This window comes from Natrix helvetica (assembly GCF_964273705.1).
Source record: "Natrix helvetica genome assembly, chromosome: 2".
NCBI lineage: Eukaryota > Metazoa > Chordata > Lepidosauria > Squamata > Natricidae > Natrix > Natrix helvetica.
This window is the reverse complement of record NC_138552.1, coordinates 185,403,858-185,431,376: the sequence shown is the minus strand read 5'-3', so window position 1 is coordinate 185,431,376 and position 27,519 is coordinate 185,403,858. Positions and strand designations below refer to the sequence as shown.

Sequence of the window (27,519 nt, the reverse complement as noted above, 5' to 3'; positions counted from 1 at the left end):
TGAGGTTGCAGGTTTCTAGTAAAAGTTTAGGCACAACTAGTTTGTTTTTTTCCCTCTGAGGAAGAAAATAGAAACGTGTTGGCTTTTTCTGGTGGTTTTTTCACTGGAATTATAGTGTCTTGGAGTTGGTTATATAAGGAAGAAAAATTGCTGTTGTGTTGCAGACCCATATTACTCTCCTTTGTGCCTTCTTTTATGTGCTAGAAGACACCAACATGAGCACATATGAGGCCATCTTTAAGACTCTAAAGTAGAATCCCACCTAGCTGAATGTGGGAAGTTGTTATGGCTAATCCTGTTTAGCATGAATAAATGAACCTTAAATGCCATTACCTTTCAGAACAGAAATGTGCTGCCGGCTCTCCCCATCTGTAGAGTAATTCCTGAATTCAATATCTTCTCCATCTTTTAATTCAACCTTATCATAACCATACCAGCCAAGGAGCTCATTCATAGTGTTTTCTGCAAAATTCTGAAAGAGAAGAATTACCTACTTATTTATGCAATCAATAATCATTTAGAACCAAAAGATGAATACATAAATCAAAATCTATTTGCACTGTACCGTGAAATAGCGGCTTTGTCCCACCTACTCTAGGCTAACGTTCATTTATCAAGTCACATACAAAGAATGTAAAGCATTTAAATCTTTGAATGACATATGTAATTATGACAGGTCTGCATGAATTTGTAATTTAAAGAAAAATATGAGAGGGAAGAGAACTATTTATCATTCCCTGCACATGAATTGATAGTCAGCAATATATTTAACACATATTTTTTCATAAAACTTTATATCCTGTGCTTCTATAAAGTGTTTAAAAAAACACCAGGAAAGCAATGAAGAACTGAAATTGTTTCAAAGGCACTAGTCAATCAATCTTACTAGATTACAGCAATTCAAATTAGTACAGAAGCTATCACTTCAAGCAAAGATTCATTTAAACCAAATCTGATAAAATAGAAATGCAGATAGTTATAGAAAATAATGCAGATATATTTCAGATTTTGTTAGGAACCACTAATTCCCACTCTCATATATTGTTCTTCCTGAGTAGTCTCAGCCATTTCTTTTCTATTTGGTAAACATTGTAAGGCTCTGCAATATTAGCTTGTCTTCCATTTTTACAAAACCTTTTTTATCTTTCAAATAGATTTTCCCACTTTTCTACTAACTAAAAATAGTTCCTTTATTCAGGTAAACTTTCCACTTGCACAAAGGCACATTCCCACTTTCTTCCCACCTGCAATTGGCAATTAACATAGATCTTTCAACACTGAAATGGTACGATCATGAAATCATGGCCTAATTAGTAATTAGAAAGTTGGGCTCTGTGGCACCCCAGAAAGCAGGAGCCTTGGGCTGGACTTCTCCCCCTTTTACCAACACTTCACACCAACAGTGACTGAACAACACTGCCTCCGTTTCAGAACCTCCTTAGCTGGTTCAGAACGACACCATCATGGTACTGAAAGCCTTTCAGACATCAAATAGGATCAGGATGGATACTCCATGCCCACCCCAGGTCCACCAGAGATTATCCACAAGCACAACTCATGTCATGTCAGTATTTTACTTCAGCCTAAAACAAGATTGCAATTGGTCCAAATAGAAGAAGACAGAAAATTACTTTACTATGATATATAACTTTCTCTATATAATCTAGAGTTTTGCATCTATGTCTGAAATACACACACACACACACAAAAATGCACATTATTGGGGGTGGGAGCATCTATCTATGTAATTAGGGCCCAAGGCTGAATTTTTTTTTTATATAATAATGCAACAATGTAAATGAAAATGTAGCGCCACACAGTACTTGGTACTACTTATTGAATTTCTCATTTATGCTTATTTGTAACCACGTTTCCACTCACATATAACCTAAAAAGCTTCAATCAAATATGCCCCAACACTGGAAGTCTTTAAGAAGATGTTGGATAGCTATTTGTCTGAAACGGTATAGGGTTTCCTGCCTAGGCAGGGGGTTGGACTAGAAGACCTCCAAGGTCCCTTCCAACTCTACTATTGTATTCTATTGTATTCTATTGTATTCTATTGAAAATGTTGTATATACAGGATTTTTCACAGTTGCCAAAAAACCCTCCACATAAGATTATGATTAGAATTACCGGTAAGAGAAATTAAGTGAGGAGGAGGATGGGATGATATGCCCTAATAAAATAAACATTTATTTATAATGAGCACCACCAAAAGATAGATAGATAGATAGATGATAGATAGATAGATAGATAGATAGATAGATAGATAGATAGATAGATAGATAGGTGCTGGTTTTGTTGTATTCGGGTCTTTTCCCGTGTAAGGTTGAGATTGTCTTTGCAACGTTTCGGCAGGATCTCACCTGCCATCTTCAAGCGTGGGCATTTTAAGAAAACAAATTATATATATATATATATATATATATATATATATATATATATATATATATATATATATATAATCATATATGATATATATATGTCTGTGTGTGTGTGTTGTATTTGTGCTGATAAATAAATAAAGGGAGATTTATTAGGGAGATAAATAAATAAAGGGAAATAAAGGTGTATATATATATATATATATATATGTATGTATGTATGTATGTATGTATGTATGTATGTATATGTATATATATGTATGTATGTATGTATGTATGTATGTATGTATGTATGTATATTCTAAAACAGCCCAAATCCTAGAAATCAGTTGGCCATTATATATATTGTATTCCTTTAGATGAGATATAAATATAATCTATATATCATGGCCAACTGATTTCTAGGATTTGGGCTGTTTTAGAATACTCTTGATATCAATGAATCAGATATTCTAATCTACCCATCTGTTTTGGGAATCCAAAATACTTTTCATTTGTATTCTTCCTTCCTCAAAAAATGGACAGATGGAAGGGGATGGTTAATGAGTGCAAGGCCCATGGAAAGCACTCCAAAACTAGCAGGAAATAGTGGAACAACAGCCATATTTTGATCAAGGCCGGCAATTGCAAGCAAAATACCACTGGGCTAATCCAACTCTCTACAGAAAAGGGACCAATAAACTTTGAATCCAATTTCTTGGACGGGAACAAGGAAGACAAAAAAAAAACTAATGGAAACTTTGACAATCCCAACAAACAATAGGACTTCGCTACTGATGATCAGCCGCACACTTGTAAGAAGTCTTGACATATTCTAGCTGCACTTTGAAAAGTAGTTGTGCTACCTGCATCTCTTATAAATACTTAAAACCTTTAGGACAGAAGGGGTAGCCTTAGTTAAACAGTGGGGGTAAAAGCCATAGGAAACCTAAAATGGTGATATGTCAGTAGAAGAATGAATTACAGTAACTTGTTAAAAACAAATATAACCAGAGTTAGGCCAATTTGTTCTGTGGATAGTTGACATGAAGCATTAATCTAAAGTAGAAAGATTATGAATAGTAGAGAATAAATGGATCTTAACATTCAGTAATTGGAACAAGGCTTTCCAAATACATGCTGTAATTGCACTTCTCTATTTGAAATTCAGATGATTAGCCATACTTTTCTGCTGAAGTGCATTATTGATCAACAACTTGGTGGTTTCTGATTCAGACTGAAAATCCTTACCTGAAACAAAGTGAATCATTTTTGTAAACAAATTTACCACTACCAAACTATCAATCAGACTCAAAGCCCAGTAATAGCATTCAAAGAGACTGTCCCAAATCTTTTCAGAGAGGAAATTCAGTATTTAAAAAATCCCAAAAAAGAACTACCTCTAATACAGAAAGTTATATTATAGACCCAACCTGAAAGCACAGAATAATAGAATGGATAAAACAGCTGTTGCTTCTCTGCATCTTAAGTCCTGGCTCTCTAATAGCCTAAGGCCTCCCACCTGTTCGAAAGTCTTGAAAGAGAAAATGTCTGTTTGCTGAACTCTCAGCTGGGGGCAATTTGAACTTTTATTAACAACACAATCTTTAAATCTATAGATAAAAATAGTCATTTTTTGTAATAATTGTATTATTTATTTTTATTAATACAAAGATAAAATATTGATATGAACTAAGAAAAATATTAAAAAAATAAAGGAAAGAAAAATATAAGTCCAAAGTGATAGAAAATATAAGGAAAAAAATATATAAAGAATGACTTCCTCCTCCCTCCAAGCAACACTGAATAAATTCAGTAACGTAACACTTTCTCTAATATTTCAATTAAAAAATCATACATTTTTCCAATATATCAGGGCTGTCAATCTCCTGGCTTATGGTCCGGATGCGTCACTGCTGGCCATGCCCACCACCGATTTAGTGAAGGGGGGAAAGTCCTGATACGTCATGTGACACCGCTGTGACGACATGAGTTTGACACCCCTGACTTACATCATCCTTTATAAAAATTTAAATTTTAAAACTTTATGGTTTATTAGGAGCTGGCAGAAATAGTAAAACATTATATTTTTACATTGATCTAATAAAACTATTTTGTATTCCAACATCATTTTTTTCAAACAAAAGAAATCTGTCCCCATTTATATACATATTTGAAGCCTCATTGTTCAGCCCTGGTTAAAAATAAATTCCATTAATGGCTATCAGAAACCACAACATATATATTAACCGTAATCAAGTAAATCCATTTTGAATTCCTTCTGTTTATTTTTATTGATATTTAATCCCATCAAATAATGTTCCACAATATGATTTCTTATCAATTTCTCTTTGTCTCCTTTCAGGAACAATTTAATTATCACATCCCTTTTGTAAATCCAAGATAAGGCAGCTTTCCAAGTCATTCTTCTGATTCATTATTTGCATGCCTCCTTTAATTATTAAAATATCATCTGCTTTTATTTGTAAATCCATTGTATCGTTGTTTTCTATATCCTTATTTTCCACATCATAATCAATTTAGAGGAAGACAGTTAAACAAAGCCAACTAGTGCAAAATGATCAGCATTTTTTTGCAGCATCATTACATGCACAAAACCTTTTAATATCATCAGAAGTTATGAGATTTCAGTAACCACACAAGAGATTTGGATAATATTTTAAAGTGTTATATCTTTTAAGTTAGCGGGGTACATTTCAGTTGTTGGCTGATGCTATGGTACCTGTGAATGCTGTCTTGTATCTCTTGTTCCAGATGAGGGCAAATTGGAAGCACCTGCTAAGCACTCCTAAAATATTACTTAGATGGAAAATGCAACAGCATCTGAAAAAAATCAGGTATGTTTACGTCCTTTTTACTTTGTTTCCTGTATAAAGAAGGCTTTGACCCTTCTAGCAACTAAGTTTGCTATAAAAATAATTGTTATTATTGGTATCAAATTGTTAGTATCAAAGAAAGCCCACCCATGTCCAAAATTGTGTGTTGTATTCCTTTAGATGATCAACATTATTTTCTTTAACTGCCTCCTTGTTTAATAATAAGAAATTTTATTATTATAAAGTGAGGTAAGGGTAACTATCAATTACAGTCTAAAATTAATTATAGTCTTTGAGAAACACTAAGTCTTAAAGCTATATAGAATGGACTATATTAAATAAAATTAGTCTTAAACCATGTCTGCCTATTTAACATCATAGTTCATGTTATTTCTACTACTATACCATGTGTTGAAATATTGTTCTATTGCTTACTTCAGCTTTGTTGCTGCAAAGATCTTAAATATTTGCCAAATATTAGCTCATGAGTAGTCTCATTGAATTTACTGGCAGTATTTAGTTTCTTAATGTAAAACATGTGTTTAGGAATACTGCATGACCAAGGCTATAGTTATTGAAGGATTAAATTTACATAAAGCTATAAAAAACAGATGTGTAAAATAAATACAAGTTATTTGTAATCTTTCATTATCACTTTTCTAGATAGATAGATAGATAGATAGATAGATAGATAGATAGATAGATAGATAGATAGATAGATAGATAGATAGATAGATAGATCTCACCAAAGCAACAATGATTTATAGGTACTTCTTCAGTAGGTGGTATGATTATTCTTTAATGTGTGACTTGTCCAGTGGAAAATCTTACCTAACATTCTTACTAGATTCAATTATAAGTTTCTCCTACAGTTGTAAGGCTCTGCCCCATTCAGTCAGGAAGTCATGACTGATGTAGCAGTTAAAGGTTTTCAGCCAATATCTGGTGCCCTTACCTTCTTTTCTTCCCCTCAGTGAGTTTGTAGGAATAAAATTGAAAGAAAGAAAATACAATTATTTCAGAAGGTGAGTGAATAAAGAAATAATGAATAGTCCCATCTAAAATGGAAATTGGACCTCAGAAAAATAATTTTGAAGGAAACTGTATGTCAATCCTCTCAGGTAAACAAAAAAAAAATAGGACCAGATGAGTTACAGTAATTCTAATTTATTGTAAGGCTACTGAAACAGTACCTTATCACTGTTACACAATGCCAGGGTCCTGTTTTAGAGAGGTGGTTGGCCATATCAATAAACACAATCTTGTAAGTCTGAGAGTATAAATCTCCTATTGTCACTTTGAACTACTTAATCAATTAGGGTGAGTCTTCCCTAAACTTCTTTCTGTTAAGCATTTGTGGGCTCCTCCCGCTCTTGTCTTATTGGTGCCTAGACAGCATCTCTTCCATTAATCCCACATCATTTCCTCATACCATTATATTGTATAAGCACAATCAAATCAAACTTTAGCAGCACTCTATCTGATTATTCACTGCACCTTGAAATACATCTCTATGGGTTAAATTTCTTCTTGCATCCTGGAGATTTTCATCCCATAATCTGGCAGAGAATCCATCGATTCCCCCTTTTTTTCCCCCACAAGGAACTTCACAAGCCTCCAGCGTAACCTGCCTTGCTATTTAGCTCCCTGGGAGAAGGGTTTTCTTGCTTATGGATTTCATTAACTGGCACTGATAAGGTTCCTTCACACAGCCATGTTTCTCCTATTGTCGAGATGAGAGGAAAGTAAGCCATTGTGAAAACCACTGCCCCAAAGTGTGTGTGTGTGTGTGTGTGTGTGTGTGTGTGTGTGTGTGCCACAACAATGACTCCAACAGAATTGCTGCCTTCACAGAATGTAATTTGGGTCATTTTCAGTGCAGCTGTTGGTTCCCTTTTTCCAAGCCAGCACTGGAAAAAAGCAACTCCATGTATGCAGAGTCCAGGAGATGATCTTGCCTAAATAAAAACTCTTCTTCCAGGGGCTGAACATTACATCGTATTTCTTTAAACAGCTGATCAAATTCAGGAGTTATTTTGGCTGCGGTTAGTACAATATAATCATTTAAAAATCCTCCTCTGAACATTTTTATATTTTAAAACCTATGACACGGGCTTTTTTATATGCAGTGTCAAAGCACCATCTGACTTACACTGATGGAAGTTATGCCAAATTGATGTAGGCTTAGATATTATGTTAATTTCCCTTGTTTCCATTTTTTCCTATGGTCAGGATGTTTTTGCTTACCAGTGGGAATATTAACCTCCTGGTAGACCTGCATTTGATCTTACATGAGGTCAATATTTCCATCTCTGAACCCTAGAAAAGAAAGAATAAAATATTTTTGCTGAAAAGTATTCAGTCTCTCTGGAAGTCTTAGTATACATGGATATGGAGGTCCATAAGCTAGAGTAGAGGGAAGTACCACAGCAGACCTTCCAGGGCCTTTGGAGCCCAGAAAATTGCTCACTTCCAAAGGCCCATCTCCTTTTCACCACTAGAATATACAGATGGGAAGTCTTCTGCCACAACAGCAAGGAAACCACTAATTTCCTTCCAGAACCTCTTGAACAGGTTTCTCACGGGAAGTCTGGCAATGTGATGGAGATGACCGACAATGTGATGGAGATGACCGGACTATAAGATGCTCTGGACTATAACACGCACCTAGCTTTTGGGGAGGAAAACAAGAAAAAAAGTGCCTCTGCCTCCCAGCAATTTGCCTCCTTGCAGCAAACAGCCTAGTCAATGGGGGCATACGGAGGTGGCGATAGGCAGCAGCGATGATGGGCAGCGACAGCAACGGTGATCTCAGCAGCCTGGAACAGCTAATAGGCGGTATTCTGTGAGGCAGATCCAACTGCCAATCAGCTGCTCCTGTTAAATCAGGCTGTGGTGAAGCTGACCCGGCTGTTTGCTGTTTGCTGCAAGGAGGCAAATTGATGAAAGGCAGAAGTCAAAGTGCGGAGGCTGGCAGGTGGGCAGGGCTTCAGCAACATTCGCTCTATAAGATGCACAGACATTTCCACCCACTTTGGGGGAAGTGCGTCTTATACACCAAAAAATACGGTATGTTGTCAAGACATACAATTAAGGAAAAGTAAATAAGCCTCTGTGCTACAATAAGCAAACTATGTGAATGAATCCATGGATTTATATTATTAAACACTGAAATAATTGGTCTTCAAGTGAAATAACCTATCAGAAATTTTGAGGAGCTTGCATTTTACTGTACCAATTGTCAAGAATCATCTGTATTTAGGCTGACATCCTAAAGATTGTGTTTATGTTTTCCATAACTGGTAAATATCATGATTCTATGTCACAAATGCAAAGCTGTGGTAGTTTTTTGAGTTTTTTTTCCTTCAGGAATTCAGAATGCTTTTCCACGGAGGAGGCTGTTTAAGAAGAAACTGCATTTACATTATTGCAGTTAATATTCTCTGTAGAGATAAGGAAAGAGATTTGAATGATTTGCGCAAACATACAGTATTGATGTTACGTTGCTAATTAATTTTTTTCACTTTAATGATTTGTGTTAAGAATTGCCCAGAACAAAAGAGGAAGGGGAATGGCTTTTAATATGAAAAATCTATATACGTAAGAAGATATTGTTTATGAATATGGAAGATCTGTTGTCATCATATGAATAAAAGTAAAAAAGTGTAAGAAACCAAATTAAAACCATTCTGGAAATTTATGACAGATCACCTAAGCTAGCAGAGGATGGGAATAATGCCTTTCTAAATCAAGTGTTCAAAGCAGCAGGCCTTAGCAGCAATAGTGGACTTCAACTAATCTTGACAAAGTAAAATTGGTTGATAGACTAAAGTATCATCAGATTGGAGAAAAACATTATGTTCATGGGCTCAAGATAGCATGGGGAATAGTTTAGGATTGCAAATTTCAGTGAACTTAGGCAGAAATTGAGCACATATCATTGTTTGAAATTCTAATGGATAAACCAATTGAAGCCCCCCAAAATGGGTAACTGAACACAAAGGCACGAACAATTCCCATCAGAATGAAAAATGAAAAAAGTTTTAGCTAGAATTGTATGAATGAATAGTGAGCTTGCTGACAAATTGAAAAAATGGATATGGAACAAAAAACTGATAACTAAGGTGGTATACAAATTGATAACTCAAGCTTATAGAGATGGAGCTAGTAAGGTGATAGCTGAAAATGAAATGAGGCTGGTGAGGAATATAAAATATAATAAGAAGGATATTTCCAAAACTGAAGAGCCAAGGAGGTTATTGGTCTATTGAACAGGTAAAGAGGAGAAACAATAACAAAGAAAAAGGAGAAGGCAGAAAGCAGAATAGCCTAATAACTGCCTTCTCTCAGAAGAGGGAGAAAGCTCCTAATGTTGTGCAAAAGGAAGGAGTATTGCAAAAGGTATAAAAAGCCATGTGGCTATCTGAAATTAATTCCAGATTGAAGATAGTATACTGAAAAAAGTGATTGAAATAATATACCCCTGATGATATTCAGTAACTAGTATAACTATTGACTACAGCAGTCAAGAAAATTCCTAGAAAACTGCTAGATATTAGAAAAACAAATATTCCCAATATTAAGAGAGAGAGAGAGAGAGAGAAGGAAGACTTGAAAAATTATACAATAGCCATTTTAATATCTGTACTGTGTGAGATACTAGGAAAAAAAGACAAGCACCATGTCTGCAAGCTCTTAGGAAAAACTGCTTCCATTACAAAGACCTACCATGAGTTTGTAAAGAACAAATAATGTCAAACTAACTATGTCTTTTATGACAGAGTTTACTATATTGATGGAACAAAGGAATGCTTTGGATGTATTATATCTTGACCACAGTAAAATGTATAGCAAAGTCTTTCATGATATCCTCATGGACTAGATGAATAATGTGGGCAAGATAGTACTGTGGCCTTGGTAATTTGAAATTAAGTGATCATCCTCAAAGGATGTTCATAAATTGTTCTGGAAGGAAATATTAGGTGTAGTTCTTCAAGTCTCTATCTTTGGCTCTCTATTAGTCAATATCTTTATAAATGATCTGAAACATGAAATGGAAAGGATGCTCATCAGATTTGCGGTTGAACAATATTCAGGAGGGGGTTATTAATATTTTAAAGAACAAAGGTAGACACTTAAACTTTTTAAAACTGAAATCTGACTTGTAGATCTGGGAATTCTAGTGGACCAACAGTTGAACATAATCAAGTAACTAAAAGGCTTGGTGTAGCCTTGAATTGGATTTACAAAGCACTGTTTCCAGGTCATGCCAGATAATGATTCCATTGTACTCTGTGTTGATTGAACCTACCTGGAATATGTACCTGTTTCTAGTGAGTTTTAAGAAGAGGATCCAGTAAAATAAGAGGCCTGGGAAATAAGCCTCTCTGAGGAACAGTTAAAACAGCTGGAATGTTTAGCTTGCATAAGAGAAGACAAATGGGAGATATACTAGTATCTACCTTTTTTGATCAAAGGACTTATTTCATTGGTCACCTCATGGAGTTCCTGAGATGTACCTGATGAACTCCATTCAGTTTCAAAGGGAACTATTTTGTTTGTATTTTATTTCACTTTTATTATCCAATTTATCCTATTTCATAAATGTGACTCTGAGCAGTGTACAATCAAAATAATTTAGGGTTACACCTGAGGTTTAATGTACTATTTGACTGAAGCCTTAGCTATGGCCTGGAAGGGAAAATCTTGATGGCCTTAGATCAGATCATGCCTATATAGGATTTTTGTGTGTGCGCGTATAGATCATGGAGATTTCCCTGGTTTTCAAAGGGGGATTGCTATTGGAAGAGAACAAAGATTGGATCAAATTGAATACGACCAAAATTCTTTACAGATAGTCCTCAACTTATAGGGAACCTCTATCACTAAGCGAGTTGGTTGTTAAATGCATTGCACCCAATTTTAGAACCTTTTTTGTTGCAGTTTTAAGTGAATCACGTTAAACAAATCTGATTTTTCCCATTGACTTTGCTTGTCAGAAGCCACTAGAGAAGTTGCAAATAGTGATCACTGCAACCATCATAAATATAATTATAAGGAGGAGGTCCAGCACAATTAGTCTTGCAAGATTCTGTTAGCTAACCTCAATAAAAGTAGTTTTAACCTTCCTGTGGAGTTGATTTCCTGATCTGCTCTGCCTAGTGAGCTTGATGTTATTCTGGCAAATTGTGAAAAGATGATGCCTATGGAGGGGAAGGTGGTGTGATAGACTACAATGAAGTGGCAGTTTCTCAGGAAGGAGAGAGTATATTTTAGGGTGGGGGTGAGACAAGAGACAACACAGCCCGCAGTTGGATAGGAAACAGAGAAAGAGTTAGGATAGCAACTCCCTAGAATCTCTCAGGGTATCTCCATTAAGGTGAGAACAGTAAAGGTTTAGGTTTACAAGATTGTATGTGTCTATTGTGTGTAAGCAAATTAAGAACAAAAGTTTGGCTGGAGTGTTCTATGTTGTTCTTGGGCTGGGCGTCACATAGATCAGCGGTTCTCAACCTGTGGGTTGCAACTCCTTTGGGGATTGAACAACCCTTTCACAGAGGTCACCTAAGACCTCTAGGGCCTAGAGTCAATAACTGGAGAGGGGAATTAATTTGCCTGATGTTAGCCAATGGGAGCATTCTCCAACCTCAGTGTGGAAAGGTAGGCATCTTGCAGCAACAGCCTCCACATCGTAAACAGTTGGTTTCCTGTGCTTTCTGGGAAGTGTGGTCTTAAGGCGCTCCTTTCGCCTGCCAAGATGCCACCAGCTCCAGGATTAGTCGGTCATGTTTTGCCTGCCCAGCTCTGCATCAGAGCCCTCGGGTGTAGTAGACATATGGCGGCGGGGGGCGCAAAGAAGCATGTCCACTTTGCCCAGTTGGAAGAAGAGGAGGGAGTGGAGAAGAAGTGGGAGCCCTCGGAGATGCCACTGGAGAGGATGCGGCCACCAGAGAGTCGCCGCCTGGAAGCTTGGTGCCGCTCACACTTCAGCCAGTTGTAAAGGTGGGCGATGGCAGCGGGCGAAGAAGCCAGGCAGGTGGCGGCCTTGGTGCGGGAAAGCTGGTGGCTTCCCGGCGGGTACTGAAGTGGTGGATTTCGGCTGCTCTTTGCACCACTTTCCTGGGCCTGGTAAGGAGGCGGGAAAGCCAGGTGGGCGAAGGGTCGCGGCATTGGGATGCTGTCAAGGCTCTTTCTCAGTATCTCAAGACGGTGAAGGTCCATATAAAGAAGTACAAGTTTCAGTTTCATTGTAACAAGACTGAGTTGTTGAGAGTGTTGCATCACTTAGATCCATGAATTTTCCATTATTTTGTTCTGGATATGGCTGCATTTCTCCAGGTGGAACAGATGTGTAATTTGGTGTTCCTATTTAAAAAAAACCAATAGCAACCATGGCCAGGAGAACTTTTCATGCAAATGTGTCATTTGTACCAGTTTCGGGAACAAGAGATCTTTCTCATGGTCACTCATGCCTTGATCACCTCCCTGTTGAACATGAGCAACACATTCTTCCTGAAGCTACCCTTAAAGAGCTACAACTGAACCAGAATGCAGTAGCATGTATACCGTATTTTTTGGAGTATAAGACAGACCTTTTTTCCTCAAAAAAGAGGCTGAAAGGAGAACGAGCCAGACGATACAACGTGCGGGCTCGATAGTCCGAGACCACCGTTGATTCTTTTACCAGCTGCATGGTCCATATGGACCTAAACCATCCCAAAGAGACGGTGACAGGGAGGCAAATCCTTGCTGGTCTCAGGGACACCGCAAAGTCCCTGATCGACCCAAGGGAAGTTCTCAGCCCCCAGGCTGACAAAGTCGGAGACTGCTCCGGGAGGAAGGCAGTGAAAATGAGTCCAGCTGGTGAGATTTTTTTTTTGAGAATGATTGCCCAAAGAAATTTTTTTAAAGATAAATTAGTCCTTTAAGCAAAAGAATAAAGTGGCGAAATTTATCTTTATTGGACTGCCTTAGAAAGTTTTTTTTTCCTTTTCTATGTAACAGCGTTTTGTGGATTGAACTGATTGGAACACTTCCCGTTTCTCCTCTTAAGTGAATGAATTGATTTTTTTCTTTTATTCTGTGCTACCTTTATTTTTTGGTTGATCTAAAAAAATTTTTTTTACTTCAATAATCCTTCCTCTTACTGTTTATTAAATTTTATTAAAGACACTTAGAGATTTTTGCTTTCCTTAAGTTTGATACGAATAAGAGAAAGTTGAATCTGCCATTCGGAAGCCAGAACTTGGGGTTTTTTTCTTTTTTTGAAACAAAGTATCCTTTGCTCTATTTTCTCTGATTCTGTTGACGTTGTAACTAGAGGGTTTGCAGCTTGTCTGTAGAGACTGATAATGACTCAAGGACATGGACTGTTCTCTTGCAGGTGTCTTTGTGGAATATTTTGGACAAGGGAAGGGAAAGAAAAGAAAAAATAGAACCCTCACTTTTTTGAAAAAATTAAAAGGATCTTATGTTTAAGCAAATTCAAAACAAAAATATTTTTATACATAAAAGAGACATTGAAGGCGAGAGTGGCAGTGGATTCTAAACTTTTTCTTCTCTTCTGGGAAATCTGCATTTATATACAGATGAAGAAACTCTAAGTTACCAGGATTTTTTGGATGGAATTTTAAAGATATTGGAAGGATTTGAGAGATTTGATAAGAAGTTGGATAGATTATTGTCTGGCTCAATAAAAGATGAAGGGACTGGAGCCTCAAAAATTAAAGAAGAGAGTTAAGATATAGAATATAAAGACAAGATAACAGATGAACCTAATAATGGAGCACCCATGAGTGAAAGTGGAAAGGAGGGAATCTGATTATTATTATATACTTGATGATCTGGAGCTCTACCCCTCCTGTCAAGATATGGATTTGATGATGGAATTAAGAAGAGAAACAGCTTTAGAAAGACATCTAATAATCAAAGACATGTTAATTTTAATACCAGTTCAAGGGCAACAAGACTATATGAGAGATCTTTCAAGCAAAAAACGTGCGGAAAGAAGTTTTTAAAAACTTTATAAAGAAGTTCATAAGAGAATTGACACAACAACTGGCTAAAGAGATAAGTTTGTTTTGTTACTGGAAAGACACAGGCTGATAATGAAGGTTGATAACTTAAAATTTAGTTAACCTTTGGTGATTAATAAGTAGGATTTTCTAGACGCTTTTAGAATGTTTTCTTTAAAATGTTTATTTGTTAATTAATAACTCATTATGATAATAATAATGGAATAATAATTTCAATTAGTACAAATAATTTGGATATAAACTGTAAATTGGGATTTGGGGAAAAGGTTTATCAATTTCACTAATACATTTTTGTTTAGATTTTGTTATAAAGATGTAATTTCTCTTGGGCATTTATAAACTTTACTAACAAACTTTTGTTTATATTTTATTATAAAGATGTAATTTTTCTTGGGTCGGAGGGGAGGAGATGTGATATAAATGGCAAAAAAAATCTTTTTTCTTTAGATAGCTATAATAATAATAAGGAAATGTTAATGGATAATGTTTAATGATTTTTACATGTCTTGGCATTGGTGAAAGCAATCAGATATAAGCCTTAAATAGTGAGTTGGGGGGAAAAAGGGAATATGCTATAAAAGGGTAATTATTGGAGGTTTATAGGAATAGCTAATGAATGCCAGTAGGTGGTTGTATCTTTAAATACAAATGATTCTAGATAAAAGCATGTTTAAATAATTATAGCTAAATGAGAATGATGGTATATTGATGGCAAAATACGTAAAGATTTTTGATTTTAAAATGTAAATTAAAAATATGAAGGATGTATAGTAATGCACAAAATTTATTTGTAACCAATCGACATGCTTTCTACAAGATGTAATGAAGAATGTGTTTTTGTGTGTGTTTTTGTTTAATTAAAACAATAAAAAAATTTCCCCCCCCCAAAAAAAGAGGCTGAAAATCTGGGTGTGTCTTTATACACTGAATACCTCCCAAAATGGTCATGCATACCCTTATGGAGGCTTTCGGAGACCTCCTGGGGGCTGGGGAGGCAGAAATGAGCAGAAAACGCCCCCCCAGGAGCACTCTATAAGCCTCCAAAAGGCTATGCATGCAATTTTTTTAAAAAAAAACGGACCCCTTTTCATGAAAAACGGGCCTGTTTTGGGAAGTTTGCAGAGTGCAAAAATGTTTTTTTCCCCTTTTGGAAAGCTCTTTAACTGATTTATTTATTTATTTATTTATTTATTTATTACTTGAACTTATTAGTCGCCCCCTCTCCTCACAGGGACTCGGGGCGACGTACAAAAGTATTATATAGCGTACAGAGGAGGTAAGAATAAATAAATAAGTTACAATACCTAAAAAAGTTAAAACCCCAGTGAAATTAACCCTTAAAAACTAAAATTACCAATTAAAAATGCCCAGGGCTGGAGAGGTTGTAGAATTATGCCAGGTCAGCTAGTCGAAACATTGATGAGAATTACATTGATCAAGTGCTGTGCCAGCAGAAACACCTACCTATCTACTGTATTTTTCTCTATCTCTATTTATCTCTATCCCCTCTACCTCCGTACCTACACACTCTCTCTCTGTCTCCCTACCTACCTACTGTATTTCTCTATCTCTCTCTATTTCTCTCTGTGTGTCTCCCTTTATCTACCTACCTACCTAACTACTCTCTCTCCCCCTACCTATCTACTGTATTGCTCTCTCTCTCTCTCTCTCTCTCTCTCTCTCTCTCTCTCTCTCTCTCTCTCTCTCTTCTCTCTCTCTCTCTCTTTATCTCTCTCTCTATCCCTCTACCTACCTACCTACCTCTCTCCCTACCTACCTACTGTATTTTCTCTCTCTCTCTTCTATCCCTTTATCTACCTACCTAACTACTCTCTCTCTCTCCCTATCTATCTATTGTATTTCTCTCTCTATTTCTCTCTTTCTATCCCTCTACCTACCAACCTACCTACTCTCTCTCTCCCTCCCTACCTATCTACTGTATTTCTCTCTCTCTCTCTTTCTAATTCTCTCTCTATCCCTCTACCTACCTATCTACCAGTGACCTGCAGTCAGGTGAGCCAGGAGGGGCACAGCCTCACCACTGTCATCATGGAAAGAAAAAAAATGTAAAAGGAAAAATACGAGAGCTGAGGTCAGGCTGAGCTAGTTGCTGCCTCACCGTGGATGACTCTGCTTAACTGTTTAAAAAAACCTCTAAAAAAGTGCCCTCTACTATGAGGCAGGAGAACTGCATGCCTCCTCTAGTCTGACTTTAGGCATTTTATGATCACTCGAGCAGAGTTAAGCAAGGGTTAAAAGCCTAAAAATTCCTGACATAGGTGAGGCACGCAGTTCTCCTGCCTCATAGTAGAGGGCACTCGTTTGGGCGTTCAGAGGACCCGAGGTAAGAACAGAGTTGAAATCTTCTCTGAAACAGCTGGAAAAGGTACATGTGGGTTGAAGGGAGGGGTAGGAATTCAAATTTCATCCTTCTGGTAAGGGGCTTTGGGCAAAGGATGGAGGGAAGGACTCAGGCTCGCTTGTGCTCTCCCTGGGGTGTAGTTTGATTGCAGGCAGAGCCACGTTGCCTTTTCAAACCTGTAATCCGTGAAGCTGGGCTGGATCCTTCCGGGGCTGGGGGAAAGTGTGTGTGCTCCAGTATGGCTCTTTGACTGGCTTCCTGCCTCCTCCTGTGGTATCCTCACTGGTGCTCTTCCCTCCAATCCAACTTTGTGTGTGTGTGTGTGTGTGTGTGTGTGTGTTTGAGAGAGTAAGTGAGAGAGAGGGAAGGGGGTAGGAGAGATAGTCCAATCCAACTTCTGTGTGTGTGTGTGTGTGTGTTTGAGAGAGGGGGAGGGAAGGAGAGAGGGAGGGAGGAAGAAGGGAAAGGGAGAAGAAAAAGAAAAAAAGAAGGAAACTTCTTTCGCAAAGGAGAAAAACAAATGCTGTCACTTTATATCGGAACTGAGCATGCCTGGCTGTGGAATTCTGGGAGTTGAAGTCCACAAGTCTAAAAAAAATTGAAAACCACCACTGTGTCAGTGCCTCACTAGCCATAAACCTCACCGCACGTCACTGCTATCTACACACTCTCTCTCTTACTACCTACCTACTGTATTTTTCTATCTCTCTATCTCTCTCTATCCCTCTATCTACCTACCTACTTTTTTTAAAATTTGCCTCTTCAAAACCTTGGTGCGGCTTATACTCTGAAAAATATGGTAGTTTTGCCACAGTACATATGTATAACACTATTACTTTCTGAGATGGTCTTCTGATGCAATTCGAAGTTCTGACTATCATGTATAAAGACTGAAATACCTTTGGCTTGAAAATCTGGCTTTTCTGCAGGGCTGGGCCAGGGTGATGGATGATTCTGTCTTTAACGATGGTTTTAAATTACTGTGGGTTGGTCTCATTTTATTTATTTATTTATTTATTTATTTATTTTGTTTAATTTTGTGCTGTTGTAATCAGGTCTTAGATTCCCGATTGTGAATTGAGCAGCCATAAAAATTGATTAAATGAATAGTGTTCCAATAGATTATGATGATTAGTTGTCAGAAATGGTCTTAACAGATTTCTGCACTAATCATGAAATTGTGCTAGATTATCTATAAAGCCCCCCCCCCAAAACTCATTCATTCCATAATAGTCTCTGGATTGAAAATCAAAATGACGATGTACTTTGCAATCAAAAGAGGATTTAAGTATTCGAAATTAGAACAAATATGCCATTTAGTTCCCTAAAGAACCATTTGCCATGATAAATGTTGCAATGCTTATAGAAATAAGTAGAGCTAATGTCACAATTATGGCTAGCTGAACAAGAGACTAGACTAATGAAACATTCTGTGCCAATGACCAGCAATTGATAATCCTTTATGAACTCTTCTTGACTCCATTGTTCTTGAAACTATCATAGGATAATTTATATTTTAACTGTTCTTAAAATAAAAGAGAAGTAGAAATTTTTGATGTTCTTCTCAAAGCCCGCCAAGAGAATTTGGGAAGAGTATGTGAATTTAAATCCACATTGGACATGAAGAATTAGGTACTTGGTTCTAAATACTGTGATCAGTATCAGAAGTATTCTTATGAGAAGTAATGTTTGATATGTTACTCTACATATTTTCACTCTCATTTCTCAGCCACCATGGACAGCATCTTCAACATCATCCAAATTTAGCTTTATGGCTAAAAATGTTTCTCACCACTCAGTGGAATGTCTGCATTCACATTCCATTTTCATTTTTCTTTAAGACAGGTTCCCTATTAAAACCTGTTACCATTCATTAAATACCCTTTATGTGTTCTTTTTCTACTTCTTTATTAAAGTCCTGCTGTTTTTAAAAATAATTTGGACCTCATTAGCAATACACATCTGGGACATCTCTACTCTTCATTAAAACAAGCTTTCTTTTTCAGCTTCTGCAGGTTAAAAAAAGACACCAATGCTTTAAGAAACTCATTAATATTCATGCAACTCTTAAAGCAGTATCATCTACTTTTTTCAGAAGCACTCAAGGGGTTTGAAAAAGATGGACTGCTTTCATAATTTATCATTTAGTTGAACATTCGAAGCTCCAATATGCTAACTTCAGCAATGTTCACATTTTAAAAAAAAAATACTCCTAAGGGGGAAAACGGTTCTATTTGTGTGTTTTAGGGTCTGCTACCATCTTCAAATTTGTTATTAATTATTTATGTTATTATAATATGTTCAATCTTTTTTCTCAATGTACAATGATATAACAGGCTTCTATTGAGGATTACTGAAAAATATTTTAATTAGAAAGTTATTATTTTATTAATACTTTATAATAAAATAATAAATTATAATAAAATAATTATAATTTACCTTTTTTCTGATATTCTTTATACAGGTAGTCTTTGCTTACTGACTGCTCATTCAGTGACCATTCAAAGTTATGATGGTGCTGAAAAAGGAAATTTATGACCGCTCCTCAGTAACAACCATCAGTGTCCCTGCAGCCACATGTTTGTAATTAAGGCACTTGGCAACTGGTGCACATTTATTTATTTTAATCCTACCCTTATTATTTTTATAAATAGCTCAAGATGATTAATATACCCTTTCTCCTCTTGTTTTTCCTATGTACCATAGACACAGCATGCCACATCACATGATCATAGTTTGCAACCTTCACAGTCAGCTTCCAACATGCAAAGTCAATGGGGAAGCCTGCAGGAGATTACAAGTCTCCATCAAGTAACGTCATGTTCAACACTTAACAACCACAACCAGAATTGACATTGTAAGCCAGTGTGGTCACATGACATTGCATTTTATAACAAATTGAGGTTGACAAGTGACAACTACTGTAATATATTAAATGTCTTTCCCAAAACATATGTCTATACTGTATATATTACCCCCTGATCACGTGTCTTTAATTTTTCAAAAGCTACATAATTTGTGATGCAATAATGTCATGACATATGAGATATCATTATGGCATCTACTGGATATCTGTGAATAAACTACATGAATACTGAACTACAAACTAATCAACCTTCCTCCAACATGTTGGGTGAACCTATCCCATGTGTTCAGCATGTGTGTGTCATGTAAATATAATTAGGTTAATGTGTTATACAACACTACTATTTTTAACATTGCTTAGATTTCTAAACTAGTGCATCTTTACATATGGGATCAAGCTAATATTAATATTAACCATTCTTGCTGCTCACCAAGTTATATGGTAGCACCTAACCACCTAACTTTGGCTAATCCTAAACCATTAAAAATAATTGGACCTAATTACTGTAGTATTCCTTGGGTGAGAAAGCATCAGGAGAAGCCAGTGAAACTATTTCTGTATTCTTGCCAAAGAAACTACATGGATCTGTCTTTGAAGTCACCAGGAGATGAACTCAATTTGAACAAAATGTTATTTACTACTGCGGCTACAACTAGCATTCAGTATTTATTTTTGTACTAATACTGTGCAGAACATATATATGATAAAGCTCCCCTTTACTTCATAATGGTGAGATAATAATAGGATAATAAAACTAATAACTTTCAATGGAATAACTAACTCTGAATTAAAGAAGAGAGGAACTTGATAAATAGTGTTGGTCAGTCAGGCCAAAACACTTTATGTCTAAAATTAAGGAAAGATAATGGCAATTTGTTTTCATCTCAATAAAATGCTGAAATTCTTCACCATTATGATAAGGTAGCCTAGAGAGTACTAATAAGCAATCATAGCAGTGTATTCTGTCCTATAACACTGGAGAATGTCTAGAGACCTAACAGGATGCAGCTAACAGAATCCTGCTCAAAGGAGATGCCTCATTTGCTATATCCACACTAGTGATTTTATGGCATCCTATTGCACCATTCAACAGTTGCTATGATATTATATGAACAATAAAGTCTGGTTTTACAGTATCGCAGTAATGACTGGATGAATCTGTAAAATGCTATAAATGACTAGTTTGGAATTGTCTCCCAGCTAATGGTAAAAAGCCAATCCTAGAGAAGAGAAAACTCTTGGACTCATAGAAAGTAGTTCTGCATAAGGGAGATATGGGAAGAGACAAAGGAACTGGCTAAACACAGTCTTATGAATATATGTGAGGGTAAAATGGAATGAAAGAGCGGGAAAGGCCCTTCCCATTCTGAAATTATTATGAGTACATGAGAGCCACTGCACTGAATTTCATTTTTTCCCCTTTTGCAATAGTATCAAACACAAAGCCAGCAATTCAAATACAGAGATCTGGACCTTGCTATATTCCTTCTGCTGTTTGTGTTAAAAATGCTAAAAGGAAGCAGAGCTGCTGTTTTACATCCCAATAACATCTCTAATGGCATAGAGGTCCTACAAAAATCATGATTTAGAGAAAGAAGATAAAGACAGAAAAGAAGCAGGTAGATAGAACAACACGGACAAGTTTTTCGTCTAACATGCAAAAGACAGAAAATATAAATAACATTTATTTGGGAGTAATACAAAATGAAACTGATTTCTGAATAATAGGATTAGTTTCAGATGAACCATGAGAACATACACAAAAAGTAACCTCTTGGAAACAACCAGTGGAATAAAACAGTTGGAAAATACATTTAATTGATGAAAAAAAAAAACTGAGGAAAAGCAGGGGGAAGCAAACAGTGATAGAAAGAAGACCAAGAAATGAGAAAAAAGATGGAGATCAACATTGCATTTCACAACAGTATACAATCAAGAGTTAATAGTCAAGAGTTATTGTTCCTAGACTGCAGAGGGGGGAGCTTAAGTGATGGTTATCACTGACTTTCATTTGAAAATAAAAATAAAAAATGCAAGAAAAAAGATATATTTGTTAATGCTATGACACCACATGTCCTCTTTCAAAACTCTGATGCCAAAATTCATATATAATCAAATGGTTAAAGCCAAGAAATAATTAAAAGCCAGATTCTCTGGAACACCTGGACTGACAAAGCAAATGATTGCTTGGATGCTATCTACTGCTGCACAGTTAAATTATTTTTTTACCTAAAGAACTGACATGAAAACACCTTTTATTCAGTTTGTATCAGCAAATAAATAAAAGTGTGGTGCTAAAATGCTTTTCTGTGTGGTTGCTCATTTTCGCATATACAGCCCAAACCACATTTGACAATAATTTTAATTTGAGTGATTTAATTGTATATTTTATTGAATTTTAGTGCATAAAAACACTATTTTGGGAAGTAAAAGACTATTCATGTACATTTTCCCATACATGATAGTGGAAAGAAGTCTGATGAAATTAAAGTCTTTACAAAGCAATGAAAATTATTTTCATTTTCATACATGCACTATTTAAAATTCATTTTATTGTAGCATCATCATACAGATAACATAACTCTTGCATAAACGATAATTGCTTCTATTTTTGAAATGTAATTTTTCACCACATTTTTATATGCAGCTTTTTTTCTGTCAGAAAATGGGGGAATGGTACCAGACAAATGCGGATGGAAATGCAAGAGAAATTGTGTCTCTTATTTTTAAAAACAGAATGCTACTAATTATTTTAAAATTTTTAAGTAGAAACAACTTTTTTTTTCTGTTTTCTTCCTTGCCATATTGATTGAAATATGGAAGATGAATCTGGAGCCATATAATAAGTGAAAAATGTATGCCTGTCATGTGATATTATACTTCCATTAAATCTTTTTGGATATTATGAATGGATACCAGTAAGACAAATAAATGCACACTAGCTTGTATAAATCAATTTCCAACATTATTTTAATTATCTTATAGATTCTTATATATTCTAAATAAGGATTCTTAAACTACTGTGAATATTCCTTGTCAAGATTTATAGTTTCTTATATGATGTCTCATAGTAGTTTATCAGAGGACCTGAAAATACTTATACATATTTCTTTTCTATGTAATTATTCTCCAAAGTAACTTTTAAATCTCCAAATGCCTTGTATGGTGAAATGAATGACTAAGCAATCCATCAGTTTAACAGTATCTACTTGAAACATGATTAAATTTGGATTCCACCTATTTCTTTTGTCTTTTTCAGTGAGCAGCCAGTTTTAGGCTTTTCAGTTGTTAGAAGAATATTTCAATGAATTTGCCAATTAATGACAACAGATAAAATAATCTAGAATGACATCTATTTAAGTTAAATTACTTATTTAGAATCTGAGAAGTAATCAATGTAGGTGCATAAAATCAGCTCTGAATATCATACAACAGATCTGTCATTAATTTCAAGACTTTTTTTATAAAAAAAAAGCTATAGGTGCATATGAATTCAAAATTTTCAGTACTAGCTTCAACATGTAATCAGATCGTTCAATTCAAGTGAACTTTAAATTGTAAGGTTTTGAATCATGATTATGTTCTTGTCATTTATAACATTATATAATATTAAGTTTACATATCAACACAATCCATTTAGTATAAAACAACCATTTTCATAGTTCACAGTACTTCTCTGAAGTAGGTGAAGATTTATGAATGGAACATACTGTACTGGTTTTTTTAAAACTACGTATTCACACTGCTAAGTGAATTGTTTTACTTATTATTTAGTTTGTTACATTCTTAGCAATGTTACATTGCAATGGTGTATTGCAATCACTATTCCTAAAATGTCCAGTCTTTGGCTGGAAATTCCGAGAGTTGCTAAATGAAATTTTGGAAGATGTAAATTTGATACAGGGCGGATTTATAATTTTCCCCCATTTGTAATTTACCATACAACACAATAATATATTTAAGAATATGGAAGGCAAATAAAAAGAAAGAATTCGAATTATACTGATGGTCACAGTGAAACAAAACATTCTGTCAGAATTCTTTAGTGAAATGTACACTGAAGAAAGAGAAACCAAGCAATCATGTAGTTTTGTATCAAACTGAAGTTTCTCACAACTGTCATGTACATCAGGCCAGAGATAACAAAAATGTAACCTAATATCTACCATTATGAAACAGCAAACATGTTTTCAACCTTATTAAAACCTAGCAACAATTGGTATTACTGATGTGACACAGAGTGGTTGAGTTTCTTTCCATCATTATTAAGCAAATACCGTATGTGGCTCTGTCAAAGAGCAAATCTTCAAGAAAATCTGTGTGATGAGGTAATTTTATTACTCATTCATAGTGCCTTGTATTTGCTGTACTTAAAATAGACACTTGTACCCAGTGGCTTTTTATTACTGGAAGGAGGGTGGAGAGAGGGAATCACATACACGCTGGTCTTTTTTTCTTACTCCTAGCAAATGGAAGCAATTCAATCCAACATGGGTTGAAACTTGAGTAGGTCACTGTATACCGTGATAGAATTCCCTAATCCCTGAGCCAAATTTCCCGAGGGGGCCCTCCTACTAGTCCTTCACTTTCCAAGCTGACTTTTCCATTCCTTCAGCCCTCTCCTCTCCTCTCTCCCTCCCCTTCATCTCTTCATCTCCCTCTACCTTACAGCCTTGATATTCGATCTGCTGCTAGGATTCAGGTTTCAGTTTTTACAGCTTAGGCTGTCTATTGCTATATACATTCCTTTCTTTCTGCTCTGTCGTGATTACTTAGCAGAGCTTATTTTACACAAGTCCACATGAAAGCAGTTCAGATGAAGGGAAGCAGTCAAGCTGCTTGAACAGTTCAGATGTGCACCTACACAAGGACACATTGTGTTCACCAGAAGACGTTGTCGCATACATTTTATACAATATGACTAATTTGTTAAGTTACCGTACTCTTTAACTTAAGTGAAGAGGAGGAAATCTTTTTCGTATACCTTTCTTTCAGTAAGTGAAGAATTATTGAAAGAAAGACAAGCAAATATCCAATGTACCTAGAAGAAAACAAGATGTAAACGTGCTCAGAACTTTTGTTATAAAAACACAGAATAAGAGTTAATAAGACAACTAACTCTAGGATGTGCCAAGGCTGCCTGAAAGCCTTTGCTGTTATTCATATTTCAACCGTGCAATCTATAAAAGCTGTTCCCAAAATTATATATCAGATCCACAGCCTTGGGTTAAATTTCTCATATAAATGAAACTCTGATATATTTATTTCTCTTATTTCTTTCCTTCCATTATCAGAAGCTTAGGGGAAAGAGAGGTTTACCTGCATTAAGATTAGCACAATGCTTAATAGACTTTCATGAAAGGGGAAAAAAAATCTGGTGTAATTTTCCTCCTTTCACACACAGTGTTGTTTTTGTTTCTTCCTCACCATTTCAGACAAACATCTGTTCTACTGCAGAAGAACAACTATCTCCCAAACCACCAAGTGTGCCTGCAGCCAAAGTAAACAAAACAAACCCAGAGGATCCAGCATAGTCAGCCTTTATATATCCAGCCAGGATAGCATTTCATATGTTTTGATTAAAATTAGCTAATTTGTAATGCTAGAACCTATGAAACTTAAAAACTGCAGATCAAATGAAGCACTGTCTTAAACGGACAGTGCATAATGGGACAGAGTTCCATGCCTTCTGTCCCCCTTCCTCTCTGCCCTTACCAAAATAAAAATGCAAACAAGGTCTGACTAAGCAATTACTGTTAAATTCAAGTGTACACAAAGCTTCCCCTAAGATAGAAAGTCTACGTACAAAGAGGCATATGTATACATGCCTAGAAACTGGATAAACGTTATAGATATGCAAGGCACTTTGTTCTTACATGTACACCACCACCTTTGTTCAAATGTCCATCTGCTGTTGGACAAATCTTCAATGCAACACAGAAGGAAACAATACAAATAACAGAGCAGACTTTTAATTGAGTTTTAAAATTAAAAAAGAAACTGAGCATCCTCTTCCAAATTGATTTGCTAAGCTCAATAAGTAAAATGGTCTTGTTGATCCCGTTAGGTTGTTAGCCTTAGACCACATAGGCAAAGATTCCATGATGAGGCATATTCAATTTCACACACACAGCTTTTTTAATCATTATGTACCAACAATGTATATTGAATATATAACCTGTTAATGGAATGATTATGAATACTCCATTTCACTAAATGCAACTGGAGTGAATGGATTTATCCTACCTCAAAACTATACTGTTTTATTATTTGAAGCAAAGCAACTTCACTTCAGCCCAGTAGGGGAGGTTTAGGGGAAAGATAGGTGAGAAAGATAAAAAAATAATAATGCTAACATTAATTTTATACTATCAGACAGAGATTTCATCTTCACCCAGGTGAATATTGTTTATTTATTTATTGGGCAACTTCTCAGATATTAGCCTCTGGAGTGCCAGCCCACCGAATTTTACCTCTGGAACACAGCTGGATCGGCACTATTTCCTGCCAAGATGCTGGTTTTACCTCCTCCATACACAATCACTCCAAACAGATATAGATGATATACAGAATGTACACACAGAGAACATACATATTCATGCACCCTTCTAGGACAGCTTTCAATTCAACACTCCCGCTTCTTTGATTAACTGTGAAGTGGAGCACAGAAAACAGACACCGAAGTAAAAGGCAGAAGGAAAAGACAAGCGAGCCTGTGTCTAAGCCCAAGAATGATGCGCCTTCAGACCATAACATTTCACTTTGACAATTTAATTACACAGTTGCAGCTGGCTACTGGAAAGGGGGGCCCGGAGGGAGAGGGTGCTTAAATGACTTCCCTTTCTTTTCTAACTTTTAACAGCTTCTAGATTATCTGGCTACCATGGGCACTTCAGAAGGGAATAGAAGCCCTTTGGAGAAAATATTATAAATAATAGTGGTTATAGCCATCAATGTATCAGATCCGCTTAGGGATCTGGCTTTCTCGCCTGTGAACTGTGCAGTTAGGAGGAGGAGTTCAGGCACCTTTCGTCAACCCCATCTGAGGTGTCCCCCCCCCCCCCGTCACAACAAAACAAGAGGTCTTTTATTTATAACATCTTCTCCCATAGGGGGAGGGGAAATCGTAGTACCAATGGGGGGGGGGGGGTGTCTGCAACAAGCTTCTCTCCTCTCCGCCACTACCCCCTCTTCCCTTTTTCTTCCCTTCTCGCATCCGATACAGTGACAATAAAGGGGGAGCGCAGAGACGTACCTTCATCTCTTCATTGATTTCCCTTTTCACGGGATGAGCCGGCTTCCTGCTTCTTTTATTTTCTGGAGGTCTCCCTTCTTTCTCCATTTCTGCCATTTTTTATTTTATTTTGTTTTGTTTGGTGTGCGTGCGTGTGTGCGTGTGTGTATGTGTGTGTGTGTGTGTGGCGCGCGCGCGCGCGTGTGTATGTATCTACTTTGGGGGAGATGAAATGGCTGCTGGTATTATTTGGGAAAAAGCTTTCGGGGGAAGGTTGTGGAGAGGAAGGGAGGGAGGACGGGGGCGGCTTTTAAAGCGTCAACGGGTGTCAAAGGAGAAAGCGGCTCTGGGAGGATTGGGGATGCGGGCGGGCCGGACCGTGGGTTGCCCTGGCCAGTCAGCCATCTTCTGTCTCCCTGTCTGTCTGCAGGACCGAGCGCGAGAGACGGGGCTCTGTGCGTGCATGGGGAGGGGGCGGCGAGGGAGAAGGAGGGGAGTCGGGAGGGAGAGAGGGAGAGAAAAAGAAAGAAAGAAGCCAGCCCAGTTCCTTCCAAAGAGCGGGCGTGCGCGCGGGGGGAAGGGGTGGGGGAGAAACAGGACCTCCCCCTGCCCAGGCATTGGGCGGGGCTTCCAATATCATCAAACCCTCCGCCTCTTCTTCTCCCGCTGCTAGTTAGGCTCAGAAGCGGGGAGGGGGCTTTTGATACTTAATTGTCATCATCATCATCTCTCTCTCTCCTCCCCCTCCCCTCGGAGGGACTGTCCTCCCTTGTGGAAAACACAACAAGGAACTCCTCGGCTCCTTGCTTCCCCCCCCCC

General features: G+C 36.8%; 1 protein-coding gene across 3 annotated transcripts in view; it reads right to left on the bottom strand.

Annotated features, from left to right (window-relative positions):
- SOBP (sine oculis binding protein homolog) overlaps positions 1-27,255 on the bottom strand; it is a 162,212-nt gene extending 134,957 nt beyond the window's left edge. For all 3 annotated transcript variants that reach the window (XR_014174459.1, XM_081942314.1, XM_081942315.1), the window contains exons 1-2: positions 26,722-27,255; positions 334-472 (exon numbers count right to left, since the gene is read on the bottom strand). Coding sequence is in view for 2 of the 3 variants with exons in the window: in XM_081942314.1 (XP_081798440.1) it covers positions 334-472; positions 26,722-26,817 (235 nt within the window). In the remaining variant the exon portion in view is untranslated. The remainder of the gene's footprint in view (positions 1-333; positions 473-26,721) is intronic.
- Between the last annotated feature and the right edge of the window lie 264 nt (positions 27,256-27,519).